The following is a 21,594-nucleotide window of genomic DNA, read 5'->3' on the forward strand; positions in this document are numbered from 1 at the left end:
AGATACAGATATAATGGATGATATAATATGAATTACCTCGAGATACGCTTATTCTAGGTGCCACGAAGATTTTTAACATCCTCATAATTAGGGTGAATCGTTTCTAATATTATATCCTCCTAGGGTATCCCCATATACTAGAACTCTGTATATCCCATCTAACCAATTTTCCCATCACTTATATTCCTCCGCATAGAATAAAATCAGATGAATCTACCCCTAAACGCCGACTGTACAACTCTCACGAATGCCACGCTTGCTCATCAAGAACCACAACACAATAACCACCCCTTAGTGCCCACCTAACTGCCCCTTAGGAATAGGCCTCACCCAACAAAGACTCAAGTTCAATCCAATGGTAATAATCCCAATAACCCAAAAGGCCTGAGCATAATCCGTTCCACCGCCCATAAACCGGAAGATAATCGCAAATATCACACCCCCGAGATTACCCCCCGCCCCAGTAGTCCCAGACACAATACCGTTGGCGCGAGGGTGTACATGCGGTACAAGTGAAAAATTAGCGCCGTTACCGGCTTCAAGGAATATCGCCATGAGAGCAACGAGTCCGACCATGGTGGGCAGGTGATGCGAATCCACGCGTCCGATCACGATTAACATAGCTCCCGCGATACACCCGCATACCACGACCCAAATTTTCTTAGCCCAGGCGCTACGGCCCGCGGCGTGGTATACGGCATCTGATATCGCACCACCTAGGGGGCGGGACACAAGATTCAGGAATCCGAACATAGCGGCCCAGTCCGCGGATATAGTCTGTCCTAACCGGGGGAAATTCTGCGCGTAGTACGACCCGAGAACGGAGTTTATAGCTAACTCGCCTCCGAATGAACACATATACGTCAACACAAGGAACAGTGTCTGCGGCGAAGCTAGCACACGCGCGGCAGCGCTCCAAGTCGGTGCTTGGACGACTTCTCCCTTTGCCGTTTCTAGCATTTCCTGTCGTGATAGCGCGGCTTCGTGGTCCCAATCTGCGTGTTTCTTATCTTTATCCTTGCCGACTTCTTGTACGCTGCTGTTGTTCGTGCCGTTGGAGCTGGATTTATCGGTTATACGCCCGGGAACGTCGATGAGGCCGTCGCTTGTGTTGCCGCCGTGGGAGGCGAGGTTTTGGTCTGCGTGGAGGTGGCGTTCGGACCATTTGCCTGTGGGTGTGTCGGGGCAGAGGATAAGCATGGAAATACCGGTGGCGAGAACGATTATGAGGGGGACGATGAAGGATACGCGCCATGCGACACCGTCGGTATAGCCGCGCGCTACTAGGGAGTCGAAGACGGCGGGCATGATGAAGTAGGTTATTCCACCGCCCGCGTTACCCCAGCCTCCGGTGAGGGCATTGGCGGTTCCTACGACGTTTTTGTCGAAGAAACCGGTGGACCAGACTTGACATGGGACGAAGGAGCCGCCGAGGATACCGATGAAGAAACGACTGACGTAGAGGCCTTGGGCGTTGTGAACGAGAGGGGCGAGGCCGAGGGGGATCGATCCGATGAGGAGAGTACCGGCAAATACCCAGCGAGGACCAAATCGGTCACAGGCAGGTCCGGCAACGAGTCGTACCAATAAGCTTCGATATGTTAATAGGGGAACAGTTAGGAGGAACTTATGAGAGCACGTACGTGGCACATAGCGAGACGATGTTGGAATTAGCAACTTCAGCTGCGCTGAGGTGAAGGTTGGCTTTGATGGTATGTGTCAACTACAGGGGGTGAAAATATCAGTCAAATTGTTCATGTTTGTGTGTAACATGATGGTACAAGTAACTCACCAGAGGCGGAAACGCATACCACGCCCAGAAAGCCACCATAAATCCCCACCATGAGAAAAAGAACACACGGCCATATACATTAAAGACATTTAGGAAAGGGATTGAGTGTGCTTTGCGGTTAATGGGGTTGACTTCCGGGGCCGTCCAAAGGTATGACAGCTTCATATTGGTCGGGCTGAGCTCAGACCTTAGCAGATCTGGTGTTCAAAAGCTGTACTGATCCTCAAGAAGGGAATTATACGTCCCAATTCCAACAATGCCTGTCGATATAGTTGATGATAAACCCGAGCGTTGATTTAACTGCTCGAAAGGAGTAATTATTATATTCTCCTTCAGAGAAACGTAGTATACTCAGACGTTAACGAGTGCGTTTGCCGTGCAAACTTGCATCTCCGGAGAGGTCGTCTTGGTAGTGGGCCTAGAATATCAACACCCACACTAAGGCCTGGATGAATGTTTTCCGCGGGAAGCCCCCGGCAGATAAAAACATGGAATCGAGATACCGGAAACGCGTGGATCGAATGCTAACGAAAATAGTACGGCGATGTCGTCCAATGGCTATCGGGGTGAATTAAATCTATGGCGTGGAGGAGGGTCCTCTTCCAAGGTTCCTATCGATGATCTAAGAGGAAAGAAAGATAGATGCGGCTGAAGATGACTTCGACGGGTCTGATAAGGTGAGGATTACTTAAGGTACAGTGACGTCCTAAATAACTGCACCTTTACTAATTAAAAGACTTGCTTATCACTATGGCGTCTGCCCAGCTACGCTATTCATGAAACAGGTACCTGGCGACACAATAGTGACTTGTGTGGCCCAAAAGAACGAACGTAGCAGAGGCGGCTTGCTGAGGATGAGCACTACCGGGCCGAACCAATAAGCACAAGTCGCACCGAACAAATTCCAATTACTGAAGAGACAAGTCGACAGAAAAGAGTGGCATTTAGAGAAACAAGACAAGCGGCTCACATATCCGGATCTATAAATTGGCCCGTGTCTGCGGCTGGAAGAAGAACATCTGCGACAGAAACTCCATCATGGTTTGCATGGTGGGAGCGATTGGTTGTGGATTGGAGTAAGGCATATGAACATGCAGAGTACCCGCTCCCGCCAGAGAACAGCTTTACATGGTACGGCCGAGCGCCTCGGGGAACAGGCCAGCCTGCATCAACAGCTGTTGGTGCCAATGTACCAACCTGCTAACATTTGACGATCCTTTACTCTTATCTCGAGGTGGCCCGGGGGTGAAGGTATTAATCAAAAATGAAAAAAGATAGGAGAAAACGATTCGTGAGGACCCGGACGAGCCCGACCCACCGACCCAGAGATAAGGACGGGAGCTCTTCTAGTTGGCCCCTGGCGTCTCCAAGGCGTCCTCGATCGTCCGGTTTCAACATCCTTTAAGATCTCCGCGGGAACGAGGCTCTGATCGATTGATTGATTTCTTGCTTCATTAAGCTCCGCAATTACGAAATGTGAAGCATCAATCTGGGGGAGAGCCAAGTACCGCGGAAGATAGAAAACATCATGCAAGACTTGGAGTGAGATGAGCTCGGAATCCGAGAGATTAGTTGTATGTACGTCCGGATATACCATCCGTTCTTACACCTACATAACTAGGTACATAACCCTAGAATGGGAACTTGTCCCTGCTGCCCTGTAACTGTCAGATTGTCAGCATCGTGGTACGGCATCTGTGTACTACCTCCTTACATCGATACTACCTAAGTCGGCACGATATTTAGTTAGTATTACAAACATTAATATCTGACAACACGCAAAGTGTCAGAGTGTCTTAAAAGAAGTGGAATTGGGAAGCTGAAAAGGAAATGACTCGGCCCGTGGCTGTTTGGTATCGGGAAGGAATTGCAGATTAGCAGGGCTGGCAGGTTAAAAACATTAGTAACAAGGTCTGAATTTTTGACGAGCGGGAATTTGTCAACAGATAGATAGCAATATCCCTGTTAGTTCCCAACAGGGTTCACCCTTGCTTTCCCGTCCCCCATGTCCCCCACACCATTCTTCTATGATATTATTTAACTTTATACCTGAGTTTTCTCAAGTGATTATGTTGTTTCTTTTTTTACACCTATTTTTAGATAACCTCGTAAACTTAGACATACCTTAAGATCAGTTTATGTCGGCGTAGAGTATGCGAGGACCTGCATCTATTATATTTAATTGCCATGGCGATTACCTTTAATTTCTTTTGCCAAGTCATATATCTAATCCGGACCTATCGTTGGTAATATATATTAAGGCACTCCCCTACCATCCTTATGAAATCTATCTCGTCCTGTATAAGTCGCGATTGAGTGTTCTGCTCATTCATTTCGATAGTGATACAAGTCGAAGGCACAAATCCTTTCTACTTTTGTGATTGGCTTCGTATTAGAGAGAAAGGCATCATACAGATCCATCGCCGTATACCACCATTGCCGTTCGCAAGACTCTTTGAGCAGCGTCGCAGCCTCGGCTCTGCAGCAGATAAGCCACGTCAATATTGCAGGTGAGTCAAGCTGGAATCTATTTTCTAAGTCCTGAACCGACCCATCACTTCCGTGACGGCCTTCACGGCCCCAAACACGCGCGCGCAGCTGCACAAAGTCTGTATAGATGGTGCCGGGCGATGTACCGGGTTCGGGTAACGGCATGGGTCCACCAAATAATGACTCTAGGACGTCACGGCCCTCTTGGCCCTTGTTGAGACGGACGAAAGCGTGAACGATCTCGTAGCCGAGCTCTCTCGTTGTAAGGAAGAAAGAGTATAGCATCGTTCGGTGCGCTTCCCGAGGGTTGCAGAAGTCCGATCTGCTCGGCCGAGATGGGAAAGGAGATCTGCCGCCGGTGTAAGATAGGTAGCGCGGCGAGAAGACTCTTCTAGCGCCTGAAGCTGTTCTAATGAAACAGGGAAGGGATTTTGACTTCCGATACGATATATAATATTATCTAAACGCGTGAAATGGACACCTTTGGGACGGCGGACTAGAATGCGAAACTGAGAATCGGAGTGAGAAACAAGGTGGAGCGTATGGTAAGACCGCGCATTGAGAGTGATTAATGTCGTCACCTGGCAAGTGTAAGCAGCGTAGGAACGACACTGGGCGCAGGTTAATGGTAAGAAGGCTCAATCAGAAGTCGAAGACGAAGGGGGTATGCTTACTCGTATCGCTGTACATCCGGGAGCACGGCGACGCTCCAAATTGGCCTTGGCTTGAGACCGAGGGGGATGGGAGCCATTATGATGCGAGGCGGTACTGATGGCCTTTCCCGGAAAGGAACGATGCGCTCGGGATTTTTTTCGTATTGGTTGATTCATTGGTTAGCAGTTCTATGAAGAACTCTTTCAAGAGTTGAGTTGTATGTGCGCGCGTGCCATATGCATTGTTTGTTGCAGAGCAGATATGAATCGGCTCGGTCCTTGTTTGCTCATTTTATAGTGGGGCTAAGCACCTATTAACTACCTACCTACCTACATGGTATCATCCGCTGCCGTGGTACACAGCGTTTCGCAGAATGAAACATTTTCATTATATCCTCGGATAGGTTTGACGACACCTCTCACATAAAATAATTGCTTCCGGAACTCGGTATATTTCGACCCAGCTCGTCGGCACGGAGCAAAACGGATTCACTCTTACAACTTCGGACGTTGTGTTGGCATTCCTTTCTAGGGATCGCGTCTAGGCCGTAATTCTTGTCTCACTCTCACCGCTTGGCTTGGGCTTCACCTATTGCAGAAATCGTTATCTTCCTCTTGGCGCGAAATGTCGGTCGACAACCCTATCGCCGTCTCTTCTCATAACCCAAACCAAAATATGATATGAGATTAATGACTATTTCTTTTGGGTAAACGACTAATTGATTTATAGATGCTACTCCGACGGACCGGTCCTTGTGCGACCCAAGTCAGCATCAAGGGTTTTTCTTTTTTTTCTTGGCGTATATCAGCTATTATCCGACGTGAGGTAGCCAGGTACCGTATAGGACTCGAGTCGACTTGGAACCTTTGGTGAATATACTAAGCCAATGCCGTCAAAATCCTGCATCTATCGCAGATTTTAAGTTGCATCTTAGTTGTTGCATCCGGGCTTGAATCCCAGCAGCGAAAAAACAACCGGCAGCGGCACGGGATCCTTGCGGCAATCCGGTCTTAGGCGTTACTGTTTACGGACTACGGATCTCGGCGCACCCATTCGGTAGTCGGTCTCTAAGAAAAGGGGTGGAATTAGGTAATTAGTACAGAGCCTCCATGGTTGAAGTCAAGAATAGGCCGGAACTAGTAAATGGCTTCTATCTCATTGGCCGAATATTCATATCCGTTGCGGCTTGAATGCCCTACCATATCCATGGATCAAAGCCTGTCTAGACTCCCACTACGTAATACATCTAGGTACACTGAGCCGCCGATAAGTGGCCAATGCTACCCAGCTTGTTTTGAAGATTTTTTTCTATCTTACCAACAGACTCGATACCTGCTTCCGATAAGCTAGTCTTGCTGGTATCGCGGCGGCCGAGGAGGTTTGAACAGGCTCTCGGGACGGCACAACAGACTATACTGTAGCGGTCTAAGTGTTGGGCAGGAACCCACCATGGATCTGGGGAATATTAAGCGGTGCCGTCGCCAAGATCCATTAAACTTCCGTTGAAGTTTCGGTCTATTTCTTTCACAACGGTTGTCGGCTAACATCCTAAGCAGAGATTCAGTTCCAAACCTTTTCACATGATGTCAAACAAACCCGGAGCCGTTGGAAAATTTGACGGCAACCGTAGCGAGCCAGGAAAATTTGAGCGGCTCCGGCTTCCAATATGTGTTGTATATCCGTGGCAAGTTTAATAAATTCGTTGTGATTCCCTTTAATTAATATTCTCTATCACTCTCTTCGTGACTAATGACCGTGACTTTGGTAGCACTTTGACCTGGGCTCATCTAGAAAAATTTAATACTTAATTCATCAATATTTAATATTCGCTATCTATCAAGAGACATCTACCGCTCTAGTACATTTAATACTCGGAGATATGGCGGACCCTAACGTCAACACCGCCCCGGAGTCCGAACAGAGGAGAACGGGTAGTATACAGAGCGGCCACTCTAACTCGTCAACACTATCGCCAAAGAACTCGATCATATCGAAAGCATGGAGTCATATGCTAGAACCAATTCGTCCTTCGGAATTTGCCGAGCTTGAACTTCTCATTCTAACCTTGTGAGTACCTAAACCAGTTCCCCGGAATTCCCCAAGCTGTATAGAAGTTCCGAAATGATGGTATAGTGGAGTATACATCCACATCCACGTCAACTACCGAATCTACCACTTGGTAACTTAATATGGATATCAACTAACACATCTTCCCCACAGCTGCACCGGCATCCAAGACGCCATCTCCTTCCCCGACTACCACTGCTTCGCCTCGAACCAAACCGGCAACACCGTATTCCTAATGCTAGCCGCTCTCCTCCCGCATTTGAACGGAGAAATGTTCATCCTAGCCAACATCGCCTCAGCACTAGGTTTCTTCCTACTAGGCGCCTATATCACGGGGCAAGTCGGCCATTTCATAGGCCCCAGACGGCGTATCTGGCTTTTCAGTTGCAATTTTATCCAGTCCTGTCTTGTGTTCGGCGCCGCGGGTATGCAATACGTACACGGTGCCGGACTGAGAGGAGGGGATGCGGTAATTGTGGTCGGGTTACTTGCGTTTGCGTCGGGTAGCCAGGTTGTGCAGAGTAGAGCGTTTAAGATGACGGAGATTAGTACTGCGATGGCGACGGCGGCTTGGGTGGATTTGGTTATTGATCCGAATTTGTTGAAGATGGATAATCGGCCACGGACTAGACGCGCGTTGTTTCTAGGCACGTTGATTGTGGGCTCGCTGGCTGGTGCGGGCATTTATCGTGCTGCTGGGTCTTGGGTTGCCATTCTTGTGTCGGCGGCCGGGAAGATGGTTGTTACGGGGATGTATTTGTTTAATAGCGCGGAGAAGCCGAAGAAGACTGAAGGACAGGATGCTTGTTAGGTAGTGTAATGTGGCTCTGATTTACGTTGGTTATAGAAATGCGAGCAAGCGAGCGAATGAATAGATTTAGATTGGAGTAGATTTAATTCGGCCCTAGGTCTGGGGTTAACATGATGATGTGATTCATACCTTAATTTAGATAGCGAAGGCAATGCCATTTTTTCTTTCCCTGGTTCTAACCTTATGGACTACGAGTCTCATCTATTCTATCACGCCTCCCACTTTAAGCTGAATACTTCAGCTCCCGCCCGAGAAATTCCTACCTCGACCTCCCCGTCTTCGCTTCGCACGCTTGCGGGTATTTTCTCTCCCTTTCTCTCTAGTATAATCTTACCCGAACCCTCGGGCAACTTGTAAAATTGCCGACCGAACCGGCTAAGGAAACCCTCTAGCTTCTCCTGGGTCACATCTGCTTCCGTGATCACTCCGCGCTCAATTGCCTCTTCGAGGGCTAGAATGATAAGCTGTGTTACGTATGGTTGCGTGTATACTCCTGCTGGTGCTTTACCCTGTGCGGCGGAGGTCTTGGATGCTAGGGGATGAGGCGCGCTATCGCTCCCACTAAAATTATGGGAATTAATATACTGATGGGTAATTGAAATCTGGTTTGATGAAGGGATGACTTACAAGAAGAATTTTGGGTCGCCGCTGACAATAGTCTTGACTAGTGCGTCTCTATCCGTGGGCTTCTTTGGAATTGGCTTACAGAAGGCGAAGGGATCGCAGCAAGCTTCATGGGAGGTGAGATATAAATGGTGGGCAGTGATAGTTGCTATACCCCACTTATGTCAGTATCGCCGATGCGAAGATGGGGGTTCGTAGGGGGTTCGTACCACCAACGGTAGGTCCGCAAGCTTTTACAGCTTCTACGGCCGCAGCAGTAGTACAATGTTCAAGCTAAGGTAAAATCAGCAATGGTGTTAAAAGGTGTACGAGGGGCATCCAATATCTAACTTACCACAATGCGCAGCTGTGGAAACCTCTCATGGAGAGTTTTTAGCGTGGGGAGGAATGCCTCCTCTAGTGTTGTGTCTGCTGGCGCAAGAGATTCTAGGACTTCTCCGTGTAGATTTAAAACTTTCGAATTGTGTCAGCTTGAGATAACTCTTGGGGCATTGTAGACGGTATCGGAGTAGATAATGGCCTTTGGCTTTTCATAACTCTTGGGTGCCTTGGTAGATATGATTAAGATTAGGGATTCGTTGTAGTATCCGTACCTAATCCGTGCTGTTCCATAGCAGAAAATGTGGCGTAGAAAGCTTCAAGGTTCGAGACGCCAGATTCGGAGTTCGTAGTTACTCCTGATGGTCTGTTAGTATGTTGCTTGTAACCAGACATAAGGAAAGGGGGCTTGCCTTGTGGGTACATCTTCACACCAGTAATGCCAGCAGCTGCAGCTTGGGCGATGACTTCAGGCGTGACTGAGGGATGAAGCTGGGATAAGTTAGACATGTATACCTTTATTAGATATAGAGTTCAATATTAGATAGGGGAACTAACGAAGAGTGACATTAGGAAGTTAACATCCGGAGCAAGGGCGCGTAGCTTCGATTGGTATTCAAGCACCTTATTATAATTTAGTTATTTGATTTTAATATCATCTTCATATCTCTATCCGAGCCTCATATACATACCTGGTCGACTGCTGTGAGGGGAGGCACCTAGTCCCAAGTGCATTAATACGTGTTGTTAATATAGTATACTTATAGGATATAAATGTGTGTATAGAGTCTAATATCTTGAGGAGAACCCTACATACAAGATTGGGCATGCTACGCTCCTTGGTCAGCTCGCATATTCCTCTCTAACAACGTGGATAGGAAGTTATACACAAAGACAGTGTCAACTCCGCCTCGTCGCACGGTAGGTACCATCAATTCCAGAAGCTCTCCTTGTCGTAAGTGAACATGCATATCTGCTGCCGGCGGCAGCTCTAGCCGTTCGAGACCTTTGAGCTGCATTTTGAAGATAATATCTGTAGAATAGTATAAACAGATAGGCAAGGTATCTACCTGGTAGACTAAAAGGTGAGTTTGAAGATTTAAAGTGAAGAAAGGCCCCGCTATTTTGAAAGATAGAAAATGTTTTTGAAGTATCTTTGTACATAGATCTATAGTGGGGGTGTCGGATAAGGTATCCATGGACGGACGGGTTTACATAAACAGACCCATTAAATTATGACTACACTATGCATATATTTTATGTACATATGCATGCACTGTCACCGGAGTGTCCACTTAAAACGCGGCATAACTAAATTGAATCACCTGCACGCGCGCCTTGAAGCGAGTACTACCCATGGATGGCTCGTGCTCTTTTCTTGGGCGGGTCCATCATGAAGGTTGAACTTTACTCAATACATCGTCTTTTTTCCAATTAGGCGACAATATAGAACCACCTTCCCTCGACAATCACGTCCCATTCAATCCATCTTCTCGTGTAAATCAATCACAATTTTCCCATGGAGTTTCTACGGAACGCTTGTTCCAAAGCGGCTTCATGACTCGCAACAATCTTCGCGATCAATTAACTTGGCTCCTCGCGAATGTTGCTACAACCGCGCCAAACGCGCCTGTACTACCACCAGCCTTGAACAATACCCTTCCCGATACGATTCCTTCGATTGACCCCCCGAGAATCTCACGACCCGAAACGCGTATAATCAATAATAATATCCCCGAACCGCCTTTATATCCAGAATTACCAGACCCTTTGTCTCCAAAGCAATCCCATGGGCCGACGAAATCGGTGTCTCGACCACTCGAAGTACCCGGGGGGGATTCGGTAGCAGAGAGTGGAAGAATGGGTCGGTTAACTTCAAAATCTAATTCCAAACGACCGAGTCTCGTTCTACGCCAAGAGCAATTGCTTACTCCTACTTCGACCGGTGGAGGTGCGGGGTCCCTTGCGAAGGAGTATGCCGCACTGTTGAAAAATCCAGGTTAGATCCCCTGCTTTATTTACAAAACAAGAATGCAGCTGATACAATACTATAGATGTGGCAAATTCAGCTAAGAAAAGGACATCGCCACGGCGCCATTTTCCTACGCCGGGTCCGACATTCGATAGTGACCGTACCTTCGATTCCTTAGATCTGAGTAAGGATGACAATTTGGATACAACATCTAACTCCGTCGGGTTCGGGGGCAACGTTGCCGTATGGGAGGAGGGATTTGCTTCACGGCCGGGGCCGCCTTCAGTTACCACCGCACCTTCAGTCGCGTTTGGACCTGACGTAGGGCTTTGGGAAGAGGAGCATGCTATGCGAGCGGAACCAATTTCAACTACCGAAAACTCTGTGGCGTTCGGGGAAGACGAGATGGTATGGGAAGAAGAACATGCTTCGCGCCCAGCGCCGTTCACTCCCAAGAGAGGCCAAAAACGAAAAAGCGATCAGTTGAACCCATCACCCGCTACTAATCTCGGTGGTATAGATGAATTCCCCGACATTTACGAGGTTTTATCTAAAGAGGAGGTTGCACAGTCTCATCTTAAGAGATCCCCGACGAAATCTCCAGCAAAGTCGAAATTGAAGACCGCAGCTAGCCAAACACCATCAAGAGGCATAACGTCTTCTAGAAGGGAGACAGCTCGTCGAGCTCGGAAAGGGACAGATCCTATCGATGAATCGCCTCTTGCTGAGGGCACTGTGAAGCGATCTCCGCTCAAACCAAACGAGGTTTTCCCCAGTGTAGCGGTTACCCCTGGGGATCGAAGCGATTCGCCTATCAAGCTTGACTCATCCTCGGAAAATACCCCAACCACCCCTAAAGCAAAGACTAAGAAAAAGTCCCAATCTTCGAAGCGTAATGACCGAATTATCCAGGATTCGGATGATGATGATCTCATGACTCCTACTGGGGACATCCCGGGTAGCACAATTTGTTCAAGCGGTCGTCCCAGGGCTTCTCTTCGGATATCTCAAGGACCCGATGATGTTGTCGCCTTTGACACACCTTCGAGACCGAGACAAGCGCCACCGACTGAGCAACGGACTCCGTTCCGTTCACCTAGAAAGGACGCATTACCTAAAGCTACGATTCTAACCTCTGATTACGATATAGGAGCGGGTCCCTCGCAAGGATCTCAGCCTAGATCTCAAACACCTATTTCAATTAGCGACGAAGAGAAGGATGCTATTTTTGAACTGTTTTTGGCCAGGCCGTCAGTAATTGATACAAGGAGGAGGCAGTTGGAAACGAAACTCCAAGAAAATAAAGACACTTACAAGCAATCACTCAAAAGTGGAAACCTTGAACCTAGAGGCCGACTCAAACAAGAGAAAGAGCGTTTAGTACGGCAACAGGCAGCCCTGGATGAACTTTGTAGCGAGTTTCGTTTATATGAGGAGGTTCAGGCCAAAAAAGACGCTTTAATTTCGCGGATAGCGGATGCCTATGACCAGGATCTCGACACAGAGGACGACGAAACACGTCTTGAGGAATTAGAAGGCTTACTCAATGGACGCCGAGTATCCTTAAAAGACAGCGTCGTGAAAGCGGGCATCGACAACAGGAGTATTTTCGACGTTGGCGAGACGGAGCCTGACCATGTCAACCCTGTGGTACAAGCGACCCAAGCGGCTAGAACTGTTCCACCAGTGAGCTTTTCGAGGGAATCAACCCTTATCCCGCGGGGTGGCACGCAAGTCATCTTACAAACACAAATACCTCAACAGGCAAATCCTCGGTTATTTGCTAGTCAATATTATGGGGAGGCGTCTTTACCACCTCCAAATTCGACAGGAGGGCGCCGTCGCCGCATTGCATCACCTTCTCCCGACATGGATTTGGATAGGATGATTGATGACCAGCCACCATTTGCCGCGGCTAGCAGCAAGCTGACAAGAACTCCGAACCGTCAGAAGTCTACCGTGACGATAGAACCAGATCCCTATGGCTTTGAAGATGACGATGACTTGTTTGATGACCCGTTGCCCCCGCCCAGCCGCCGAACCACAAAAAAAACAACGGCGAATGGCAAGACTCATAAGAGCCCGCCCAAAGCGAAACAGAGCCACCAGCAGGGTTATCAGAGCGACTACAGTGATGATGTTGATATGGTTCAATTTGCCGAACAGTTTGAATTTCAACAATCGTCAACGGAGAGTCGACAGCCCAAAGCCCATCGTACTGTCCTCTCGGAGACGTCTGGAAATGCCGGTGTAAGACCTGAGAAGGCGACCGGGACGAAAGCGGTGGACCCAATGGCGCCAACCCAGATCCCGCGAGAACTGAAAACCCGGCCATGGTTTAAAGACGTCAGAAGGGCGCTTAAAGATAGATTTCGCATGACTGGGTTCAGACATAACCAGTTAGAAGCGATAGATGCTACTCTAGCGGGTAAGGATGCATTCATTCTCATGCCTACTGGAGGCGGGAAGTCTCTCTGCTACCAGTTGCCCGCCGTCGTTACTAGCGGGAAGACTCATGGTGTTACGGTCGTCGTATCGCCTTTGCTCAGTTTGATGCAAGATCAAGTAGACCATCTGAACGCGCTCAATATCAAAGCGGCTTCCTATAGCGGTGAAACCAAAAAAGAAGAACGGCTGGAGATACAGGGGTACTTACAGGAACGGAACCCTGAACATTATCTACAGCTTCTCTACGTTACTCCCGAAATGATCAACAAGAGTAAGGCCTTCACGGATTGCTTGAACGCCCTCTACCGCAACGAGAAACTGGCCCGCCTCGTCATTGATGAAGCCCATTGCGTGAGTCAATGGGGCCACGATTTCCGGCCGGACTACAAAGAACTTGGCAACTTTCGATATAGTTTTCCTGGGGTGCCTCTGATGGCATTGACAGCCACTGCGACCCAAAATGTTATCCTGGACGTTAAACATAACCTGGGGATTGAAGAATGCAAAGAGTTTTCACAGAGCTTCAACCGTCCTAATCTTTACTATGAAGTCCTCAGAAAGGAGAAGGATAACGTTGAGAGTATTGCCGACTTGATCAATTCTAAATATAGTAGTATGACAGGAATAGTCTATACGCTTGCTCGCAAGTCGGCGGAGAAGATTGCAGAGAAGCTACGGGGCCATGGCATAGCAGCCCATCATTACCACGCGAGCATTGGTGTCGATGAAAAAGCGAGAGTCCAGAAAAACTGGCAGGCCGGCCGGATCAAGGTTGTGGTCGCAACTATTGCCTTTGGGATGGGAATTGATAAGCCCGATGTTCGCTTTGTCATCCACCAGTCCATCCCAAAGAGCCTTGAGGGATATTACCAGGAAACTGGTCGTGCTGGTCGAGATGGTCTGCCATCCGAATGTTATCTATATTTTAGTTACGCCGATGTAACATCCCTGCGGAGGATGATCACGGATGGTGATGGCAACGAAGAACAAAAAGAGAGGCAGAGAAACATGCTGAACACTGTCGCAGCATTCTGTGACAACCAGAGTGATTGTCGACGAGTCGAGATTCTTCGTTACTTTGGAGAGGCGTTCGAAAAAGAAAATTGCGGTAAAACCTGCGACAACTGTCTGAACAACGAAATATTCGAGCAGAAAGATTTTAGCGAATACGCAGTGGCCGTATTAAATATTATCCGGTCTCAAGGAAAGCTCACGCTCAACCAGTGTACGGACTTCTTGATGGGAAAGAAAAAAATATCGGAATACAAAGACGGAACCGAGCACTATCGTGGTATGGCCAAGCAATTGCCGAAACACGAAATACATCGTATCATCGACCGGCTGCTTGCTGAAGGTGCATTAAGAGAGGAAAATGTCTTCAACAAGAGGGCGAGAATGGCCATCCAGTATTTCCGAGTAAGTAACCTCAATAATTGCAAATATACATTACTAACGGTGTTATGATAGGTCGGGTCAGGGGCACGTCTCTTCTTAAATAACCAACGCCAACTTTTCTTGACTACCCGAGTTAAGGGCAAGGATAGTCAGGGTGGTCCATATAAGAGACAGGCGCGAATTAACCAACCCGCTGCTCCCGCAACGAAGAGGGTCACATCCGCCCATGCTCCCTCTACGAATGTGTCCTCACCCGTTCTGGGTAAGGATCGCAAAAGGAAAGGGAAGGCTATATTGACCTCGGATAATGAAGACCCGTTTGCTTCTGATAATGGGTATGCCAACGATGGCTTTGTGGTCCCTGACGATGATTCCGACGATGATTTCGAGACAATGCCCCCTCGCAGAGGCAGAACCCATCAAAAAAGAGTTGGCCCCCCGATATCGCGCGACGAGCGTACGGCCGGATTAAATGGTCTGCATGATGATGTAATCAGTGGCTTTCTTGAGGCAGCCAAAATAAAGGAAGAAGAATTACGGAACTCTAAGAATCTACGCACGCCTATTTTCACGGAACAACAACTCAGAGAAATGGCTATAAGATGGACCGTGTCATTAGATCAAATGCATATGATTCCTGGTATCAACAGCGATAAGGTAGATAGATACGGTAATTCGTTCCTGCCCCTGATCCAGCGATTTCACAAAAACTATCAAGAGATAGTTGGTCCGATGAGCCCCAAAACTGCCGCCGCGGTAACTGGCACTCAGAATGTGGTTGAGATTTCCTCGAGTGATGATGAGGATATGGAGGACGTGGAAGATCAAGGCGCTGTGTCGTCTTATTTCGCACCTGGAGAGGCACGAGCGAGACGAGGCGCTACGGCATCATCTCGTGTACGCTCGATCTCACCAGCTCCTCAACAACCAAGGAGTAGTACATGGCGTGGTGGCAAGAAACCATTTAGTAGACGGAGCTCGGGTGGTTCTAGCAGAGGAGCAAGGTCATTCGGAGGTGTCAAGAAGAAGGCTGCTACAGGTAGTCGGAAGACCACCACGGGCGCATCCGCGCGCTCAACAAGTAAGGCGACTGGCGGTAGTAGGGCCAAGTCGCAAAGTGTAGGCAATAGCGGCATCGGACTTATGGAGCATTAACGAATCGGCCCAAGTTTTTGTTTAAAAGGGGTACGCTATTAGTATATAATAGTCACTACTCACCCTACTTCTCGCGCTTTTTTCGCATGGCATGGATCAACGACTGCATGGTATGGTGCGGCTACGGCGCGGCGTACTTGGAGGCGTCTTTTTGAGGTTATCTGTTTTTATTCTTTTTTTGCCGACCTGGCTATGATTACACGAAGGATGGCGGTGGCTAGAACTTCATACCCTTGCCTAACAGCATACATCATGTACCTTTTCTCACTTTCCCACAATCACTGACATTGCTATCCTTCTATCCCGTCGAGGAAAAGATCTATGGCTAGATAGGTTTGGTATTTTAGATATCCCACCTGAGCTTTGATGCCCTGAGGGTAGAATAAAATAATGTATATGTGGAATTCAATCTCTGTAATTCGGTGTTGTGATTTGTACCCGGATAGGTACCTAGACGCTTAGGAATTGCTTCAAATATAGTGGTTTTGGGTGGAAGTGGGTGCGTTATTAGGCGTAGCTAGCAGACTGCTCTTAGTGGCTTTAGGGGGGAAGCCCGGTTTGAATGTTCCGGCGGTAATCATCACTATTGTCTTTGAATTTCTAGCGCGATGAAGATATTAGTCAGCATCTTCGAGAGCTATTGCTATCATATTTTAGTGGTCGAAATTTGGGTTATGGTGCGCTGGGGTGCGCTACTGCCACTAAGTTTTAGTGATCGTGGGTGGTGTATGGGAACGTTAAATAGCGCTGTTGTCGGCACTGTGGCTCCCGTCAACCAACCTTTTCCTAATGGGCGGAAAGCCAACTACAAGGATAGAAACGGAACAAACATGAATGCAGGACAATTCATATTCAGGTATGAAGGTGGGATGGTTCAATACCAATTCTCAAATTTAATAGACTACATCACTACCTCCTGCCATCTTTACCTCAAGTAGTTCTCTTCCCTCTGTCGACCTCGCCTTTGCCTTCTCCCTATCGCGTGCCACTGGCGCCCAACAGCCTGAGTGGATTACACACGGGTAGATTGTGGGTATATCATACAACACGGCACCTCAGCTTCTGTCTGGTCTGGAATTTTCATCTCGTCTCCTCGCGAAGAGGGACATAGAAATGCCCATCTGCCTGCTTTCTCGGCCTCTCAACTCTCCTATCCTCGGCATGCTCAATCTGTCCGCTCTCAACAGCGTGTTCATCGGCTTGTTGCCCCACTTTCACCACTATATGCCACGACCCTCAGTATCAATTCCAATGGCTTTCTCTCAATTGGATATGACAACGCCCCAACAGCCACCAACAAAACAACCATAAAAAAGTAAGAGAAGAGGTATCAGGTATCACAGCAGGACCCATATTCCATGACGAACCCCCCTTTGCTGTTTGGAATACTTAAAAAAAGACAAGAACAATAAACCTGGAATAATAAAAAAAATGTAATTATTCCCCCAAAACGCCTTGGCCCGCTTCCGCATTCGCCATGCTGCGTTTGCCCTCGTTTCCGCGTCACGTATTTGGTATTATGGCGGGGTTGGTGGTGATGGAGTTTGACAAAAAATATGGACAAGTGAATAGAAGAATAATAATCCAAACCGCAAGGAAAAAACACCAACAACGAATGCGTCGTACTTTTGTGACAATATGCTTTGCGCCAACAAGCTAGTAATTCCCATTATGAATCGTGCAACAACCTATGATAGATGTCGGTTTCTCGATCTGCAAAAAAAGACAAGTCCTTCGTGGTATCATTGGAATAGAATCGAAACATAAGGAGATGTGAAGATGCCCCGTCTAGCAGGTCGTCAACAAATGGGATAGTTACAAGGGAATTGGCTATGCCTTCTCCAACTGTGGTGCTCGCAGCGAGCTGCGAAATCCTCCTAAAAGGGATAAGCGAGAGTTCGGACTACCTTTTAGAAGTGCCAACGAGGTTTATTGTCTTTCGGTTTTGATTCTGCTGCGCTGCTACCCTTACGCATAGCAACACGAGCCGCAGCAGTAGCATGTGGGCTATGGCGACCCGTTGAATCTTCCAAATTCGACTTAGGCTGAGGCAGTAAGCTCGAACGTCGATTAGTCGTGGCCAGGGAGCTAGCTGGTCGCTGCCTTGGGTCACTGATACTGCTATCTGGCCTTGGAGGGTAAAAAGATGCTCTTCGGTTCTCATTTGTAGAGGCAGATAACTGCATTGATAGTCGGGGTTTGGCGGCAGAATATTGGGCATTTTGCCCTGAAGCTGCGGCATTAATACGTTCGCGGAAGGAAAGCCGAGAAGCACTCTTCCTGGGAGGTGTATCCTCGGGAATGGGAGAGGACGAAGAGGCCCTCGCTAAACCACTGCGGAGCGGAAGCTTGGAGCCCCCAGAAGCCGGGGTAAGGGAAGAATTTGAACGGATAGAAGTAGGGGTCTTCTTGGCGTATGGGCTAGGAGTGGTGAGGGTGAGAGGCTTGAAGTTGTGTCCTACATCGGAGTCATTCGTGTTCGTAGAAGAGTTCCATCGCGGGCGATTATCGGCAACACTAGAAGTAGATCTAGGAAGGCGAGTAGCAAGAGGGGTGGCAGTGCCACTTCGAGGCGGCGTTGTCAAACTAGAGGTACCTGGTTGTAGCATAGACAACCGAGATCCGGCGCCCCGACTTCGTGAGGGGGGTGCCAAGCTTGAACTACCTCTACGAGCTGTTGCGGGTTGAGGTAGATGAGTCCCACCGCTCTTAGTGTTGCGCCTCTTGTTCTGGGATGAAGGAGTAACTGGGTCGAGACCTAGGCTAGACATGACGACCGATGATGGAGGCGAGCTTCCCGGTGTCTCATTGCCACTAGCAACTGTAGACCTATCATTCGAGAGCATGCTCGAGATAGAGTCCCGTAACTGTTGGCTCTGCTTGTCAGACTGAATCTCTTCCAAGATAATACCCATTTTCCTCATCGAGTCCTTTACTTCTTCCCACTTCGATTGCAACTCGTTGTGTAACCGGAGAATCTCTCCATTGACTGTTAGTCTGTCTTTGACACCCTTATCGATGATAGATAGCACGCGTTCGATCGCTGGTCCGTAATGCACCTTCTTGGCCTCGTAGCTCTCGATCTTCTTACTCATCGCTGCGGGACTCGAGAGCTGCAACCCTTGGTCCACAGCCTCGCCCAGCTTTTGCATGCTCCGGTCAACAGACTCGATCATCTTCTGAGCCTGTCTACCGGCACCGCGGAATACGAGAACCCATTTATCTTCGCCAAGTTCTCTTCTCAGGGACTCGGCATCCTTCTCGAGCTTCTTGTAGCTAGCTTCCAACCCATCTCTCCTCATCTCGAGCTCTTCACAGGCTGTTGGAAAGGCCCCCGAAGCTCTTGCTTCGAATACTGATAAACGCATAGGTAAGAAGTCCAATGAGGCTCTCAATGGTTGCATTCTTGCAAACAGGGCAAGCAAACTTGAGTCATCCTGGGTAAGAGCGGGTGTTCCCGGCGAGCTTGGGCTGAGCGGAAACGAAGGAACGCTAAATCGATTATTGCGTGCGACGGCTGGTGGTGTTTCCTCGACAATTGTCTCTAAATCGCCAATATCCACCGCGTCCCCATTCGAAACTGCCATCATAGATTTATGACGTCGTTCCTCCATCTCGAATATCAGTCGGCTCAACTCGTCCATCTCGTTCTGGATATCGCCAAGGACCATGTTCCATAGCTCTTCCCATTCCATAGCTGTCTCGACTTGCCCTTTAACGGTATTCAGCGTATTGCGAATCTTTGCCCATTCGTTCATTATGGCCTCCATTTGCGTCACTGCCTTTTGCAAGTCCTCGCCGGACACGTTACCAATATCCCGTCGATTCTGAAGTTCTTCGATGGCGCCGACGTAGACATTGATTAAGCTCTCGAATCTTGTGATGGCGTTCTCTACCTCTTCGTACCCCTCTCTGCCACCAGCCGCCGCCCATTCGACATCATCGTCACTGTCTAAACCTCCAATAACCTCGGAGGCTTTCGAAATCCAACTTCTTATTTGTTCAGCAGCACCCAGCAAAGCCTTCGTTGCTGCCTGCGCGGTGGGGATAGCGGCGACCCTACTCGATAACAATTCGGCATCGGGCAGCTGCAACGCGGTAAGCTGGGCTAATTGATTAGCAAACGAGGCACGAGATATCGTGTAGATGGATCCTGGCCGCTGAAGACCGAGTGGGTTGAAGTAGGTGGGAAGATCAGAAGAAAAGTCGGCGGGAGTTGTGCCTCCGGGGGGCGTATCCTTGGGCGGTAGAGGGGGTGGTATTTCTGATTCTTCGGGTTCAGGTTCAGGTTCTAGCGCCGGGGGGTTAGAATCTCGTTCGAGATGTTCTTTACGCGTGTCTAACTGCGCCTTGGTGCCATTTCCGTTCGTATGGTCGGGCAACCGATATTTGTTGGTATCCATATCCAAAGGCGGAGCTTCTGTTATTTCAGGCAGAAGCTCAGGCTTGGATGTGGATTCCGCCTGAACGATAGATGGTGGCCTTTCGTCTTCACTCGTGCTCTTCCTTCGAAATGAGTCGCGACTAGATTTAGATCTTAATAATTGAAAGGGGGTTCCGGCACCCTTCCAAGGACGACCGCGCCGTTCTACGACTAGTTCGCTAGAATTGGCTTGATGGTTCTGATCGAGTAATCGTAGTTGATCTTCGGGCAAACGACCTATTTCGTGTTGTGGTAATTGAAGTAAGGATGAGGAGGATTGTCTCTGCGAACCGAAACCCAAAGCCTTGAGACGGGCTGCTAGGCCGGGGGAGGGTTTGCGCGGTTGATGATTTTTGGCCTTGAAGGAGGGAGAAGTATCGATATTCACAGCGTTGTTGTTGTTATTGTTATTATTATTGATATTGGGATTGGGATTGGTGGTGGGATTTTCGGCAGGGAGAGGTCCGAGCTGTGTCAAATCGGTCGGGACGTCAGAAAATGTCAAAAGGTCTAGAGATGGGTCGGCGGCATTTTGTTGTTGATTGTCAGGAAACCCTGGCTCCGAAAAAGCGGAGGTCTTCAATGTGGGAGATTGGCGAGAGGAAGAAGAGACTGGTCGGTTGATTTGTTCTTGGTCTTGGTTGTGGTCTTCGTTGCGGTTCGGTGATAAATTAGAGAATGGCGCCGCTTCTGTTCTTCTGTCTTCCGTTATTGATGGGCCTGTTGATGGGCCTGTTCCTGTTTCTGCTTCTGCTTCTGTTCCTGCTGCTGTCGCTGCATCTGGTGCTGTTGCAGCTGGACCGGCTCCAGATGGGCCTGTCATTTACCAGTTGTAAGTGATAAATAATTCCTGTATAGATCACTTATTATTATTTCTTTTTTTTTTCTTTATTTTTAAATCCTCCCTTTATTTTCTTCTCGTATCTTTTAGCTGAAGCAGCGCGCGTAGTAGTCTGTGTTCAATGTTGCCCACTTTCTTTCCTACTGCACGGCACAGACACAAATGACAGGACTCCCTGACTCCTTGTTATTTTTTTCTGTAGCCACGGGATGATCTCTCCTTTTTTTTTCTCCTCTAAGGAATGGGTGGAATTACACGTAAGTTGGTTCAAGAAGGGGAGGAATTGGCGTGTCCGGGGCGAGTTCGTGCCAGACTTGATTGGGTGATTGGGTACTTGATTAGTACTTGATTGGTGGGGGAGTTGTAATCTGTACTTGTCGCGTATCAAGAACGGTCGCGCCTATTCGCTGGTAATTGGCTTTGATGGATTTATTCCACTGTTAAATTGCGTAGGTTCCCTCCTGCCCTATACAAAAATAATAAAACAAGATTTGGTAAGGAACCTTGGTAGGTTACATGTAAGAGATACAGTGGTTGTACCTATACACGCATCCTACTAGGTGGTATACTTTGGCCAATGACTTTTCAGTTTAATGAGATCCTG

General features: G+C 48.3%; 5 protein-coding genes across 5 annotated transcripts; 2 read left to right on the plus strand and 3 right to left on the minus strand.

Moving 5' to 3' along the window:
• F4822DRAFT_231683 (nitrate transporter) lies at window positions 1-2,503 on the minus strand. The gene is made up of 3 exons (XM_051454146.1): window positions 1,793-2,503; window positions 1,644-1,723; window positions 1-1,591 (listed from the first exon to the last, which is right to left on the minus strand). Exons 1-3 carry the CDS (start codon window positions 1,955-1,957, stop codon window positions 292-294), a joined length of 1,545 nt encoding a protein of 514 aa, XP_051316074.1. The 5' UTR covers window positions 1,958-2,503; the 3' UTR covers window positions 1-291.
• A 4,006-nt stretch (window positions 2,504-6,509) lies between these two features.
• F4822DRAFT_231971 (uncharacterized protein) lies at window positions 6,510-7,906 on the plus strand. Its single transcript, XM_051454149.1, has 3 exons — window positions 6,510-6,620; window positions 6,705-7,003; window positions 7,157-7,906. The coding sequence occupies exons 2-3, from the start codon at window positions 6,816-6,818 to the stop codon at window positions 7,812-7,814; spliced, it is 846 nt and encodes a 281-aa protein (XP_051316075.1). The 5' UTR covers window positions 6,510-6,620; window positions 6,705-6,815; the 3' UTR covers window positions 7,815-7,906.
• F4822DRAFT_401478 (Dihydroorotase) lies at window positions 7,863-9,866 on the minus strand. Its single transcript, XM_051457953.1, has 10 exons — window positions 9,645-9,866; window positions 9,574-9,586; window positions 9,449-9,475; window positions 9,315-9,380; window positions 9,170-9,248; window positions 9,032-9,115; window positions 8,773-8,891; window positions 8,648-8,711; window positions 8,442-8,586; window positions 7,863-8,375 (listed from the first exon to the last, which is right to left on the minus strand). Exons 1-10 carry the CDS (start codon window positions 9,773-9,775, stop codon window positions 8,024-8,026), a joined length of 1,080 nt encoding a protein of 359 aa, XP_051316076.1. The 5' UTR covers window positions 9,776-9,866; the 3' UTR covers window positions 7,863-8,023.
• Window positions 9,867-10,155: 289 nt separating this feature from the next.
• Window positions 10,156-16,030, plus strand: F4822DRAFT_231982 (uncharacterized protein). Its single transcript, XM_051454150.1, has 3 exons — window positions 10,156-10,755; window positions 10,811-14,592; window positions 14,644-16,030. Exons 1-3 carry the CDS (start codon window positions 10,314-10,316, stop codon window positions 15,724-15,726), a joined length of 5,307 nt encoding a protein of 1,768 aa, XP_051316077.1. The 5' UTR covers window positions 10,156-10,313; the 3' UTR covers window positions 15,727-16,030.
• Window positions 16,031-17,636: 1,606 nt separating this feature from the next.
• Window positions 17,637-20,972, minus strand: F4822DRAFT_428642 (KAR9-domain-containing protein; the record flags this gene model as incomplete). Its single annotated transcript, XM_051460943.1, has 1 exon — window positions 17,637-20,972. One exon carries the CDS (start codon window positions 20,970-20,972, stop codon window positions 17,637-17,639), a length of 3,336 nt encoding a protein of 1,111 aa, XP_051316078.1.
• Window positions 20,973-21,594: the final 622 nt, after the last annotated feature.

The sequence above is a fragment of the Hypoxylon trugodes genome, assembly GCF_022578975.1.
Source record: "Hypoxylon trugodes strain CBS 135444 unplaced genomic scaffold F4822scaffold_4, whole genome shotgun sequence".
NCBI lineage: Eukaryota > Fungi > Ascomycota > Sordariomycetes > Xylariales > Hypoxylaceae > Hypoxylon > Hypoxylon trugodes.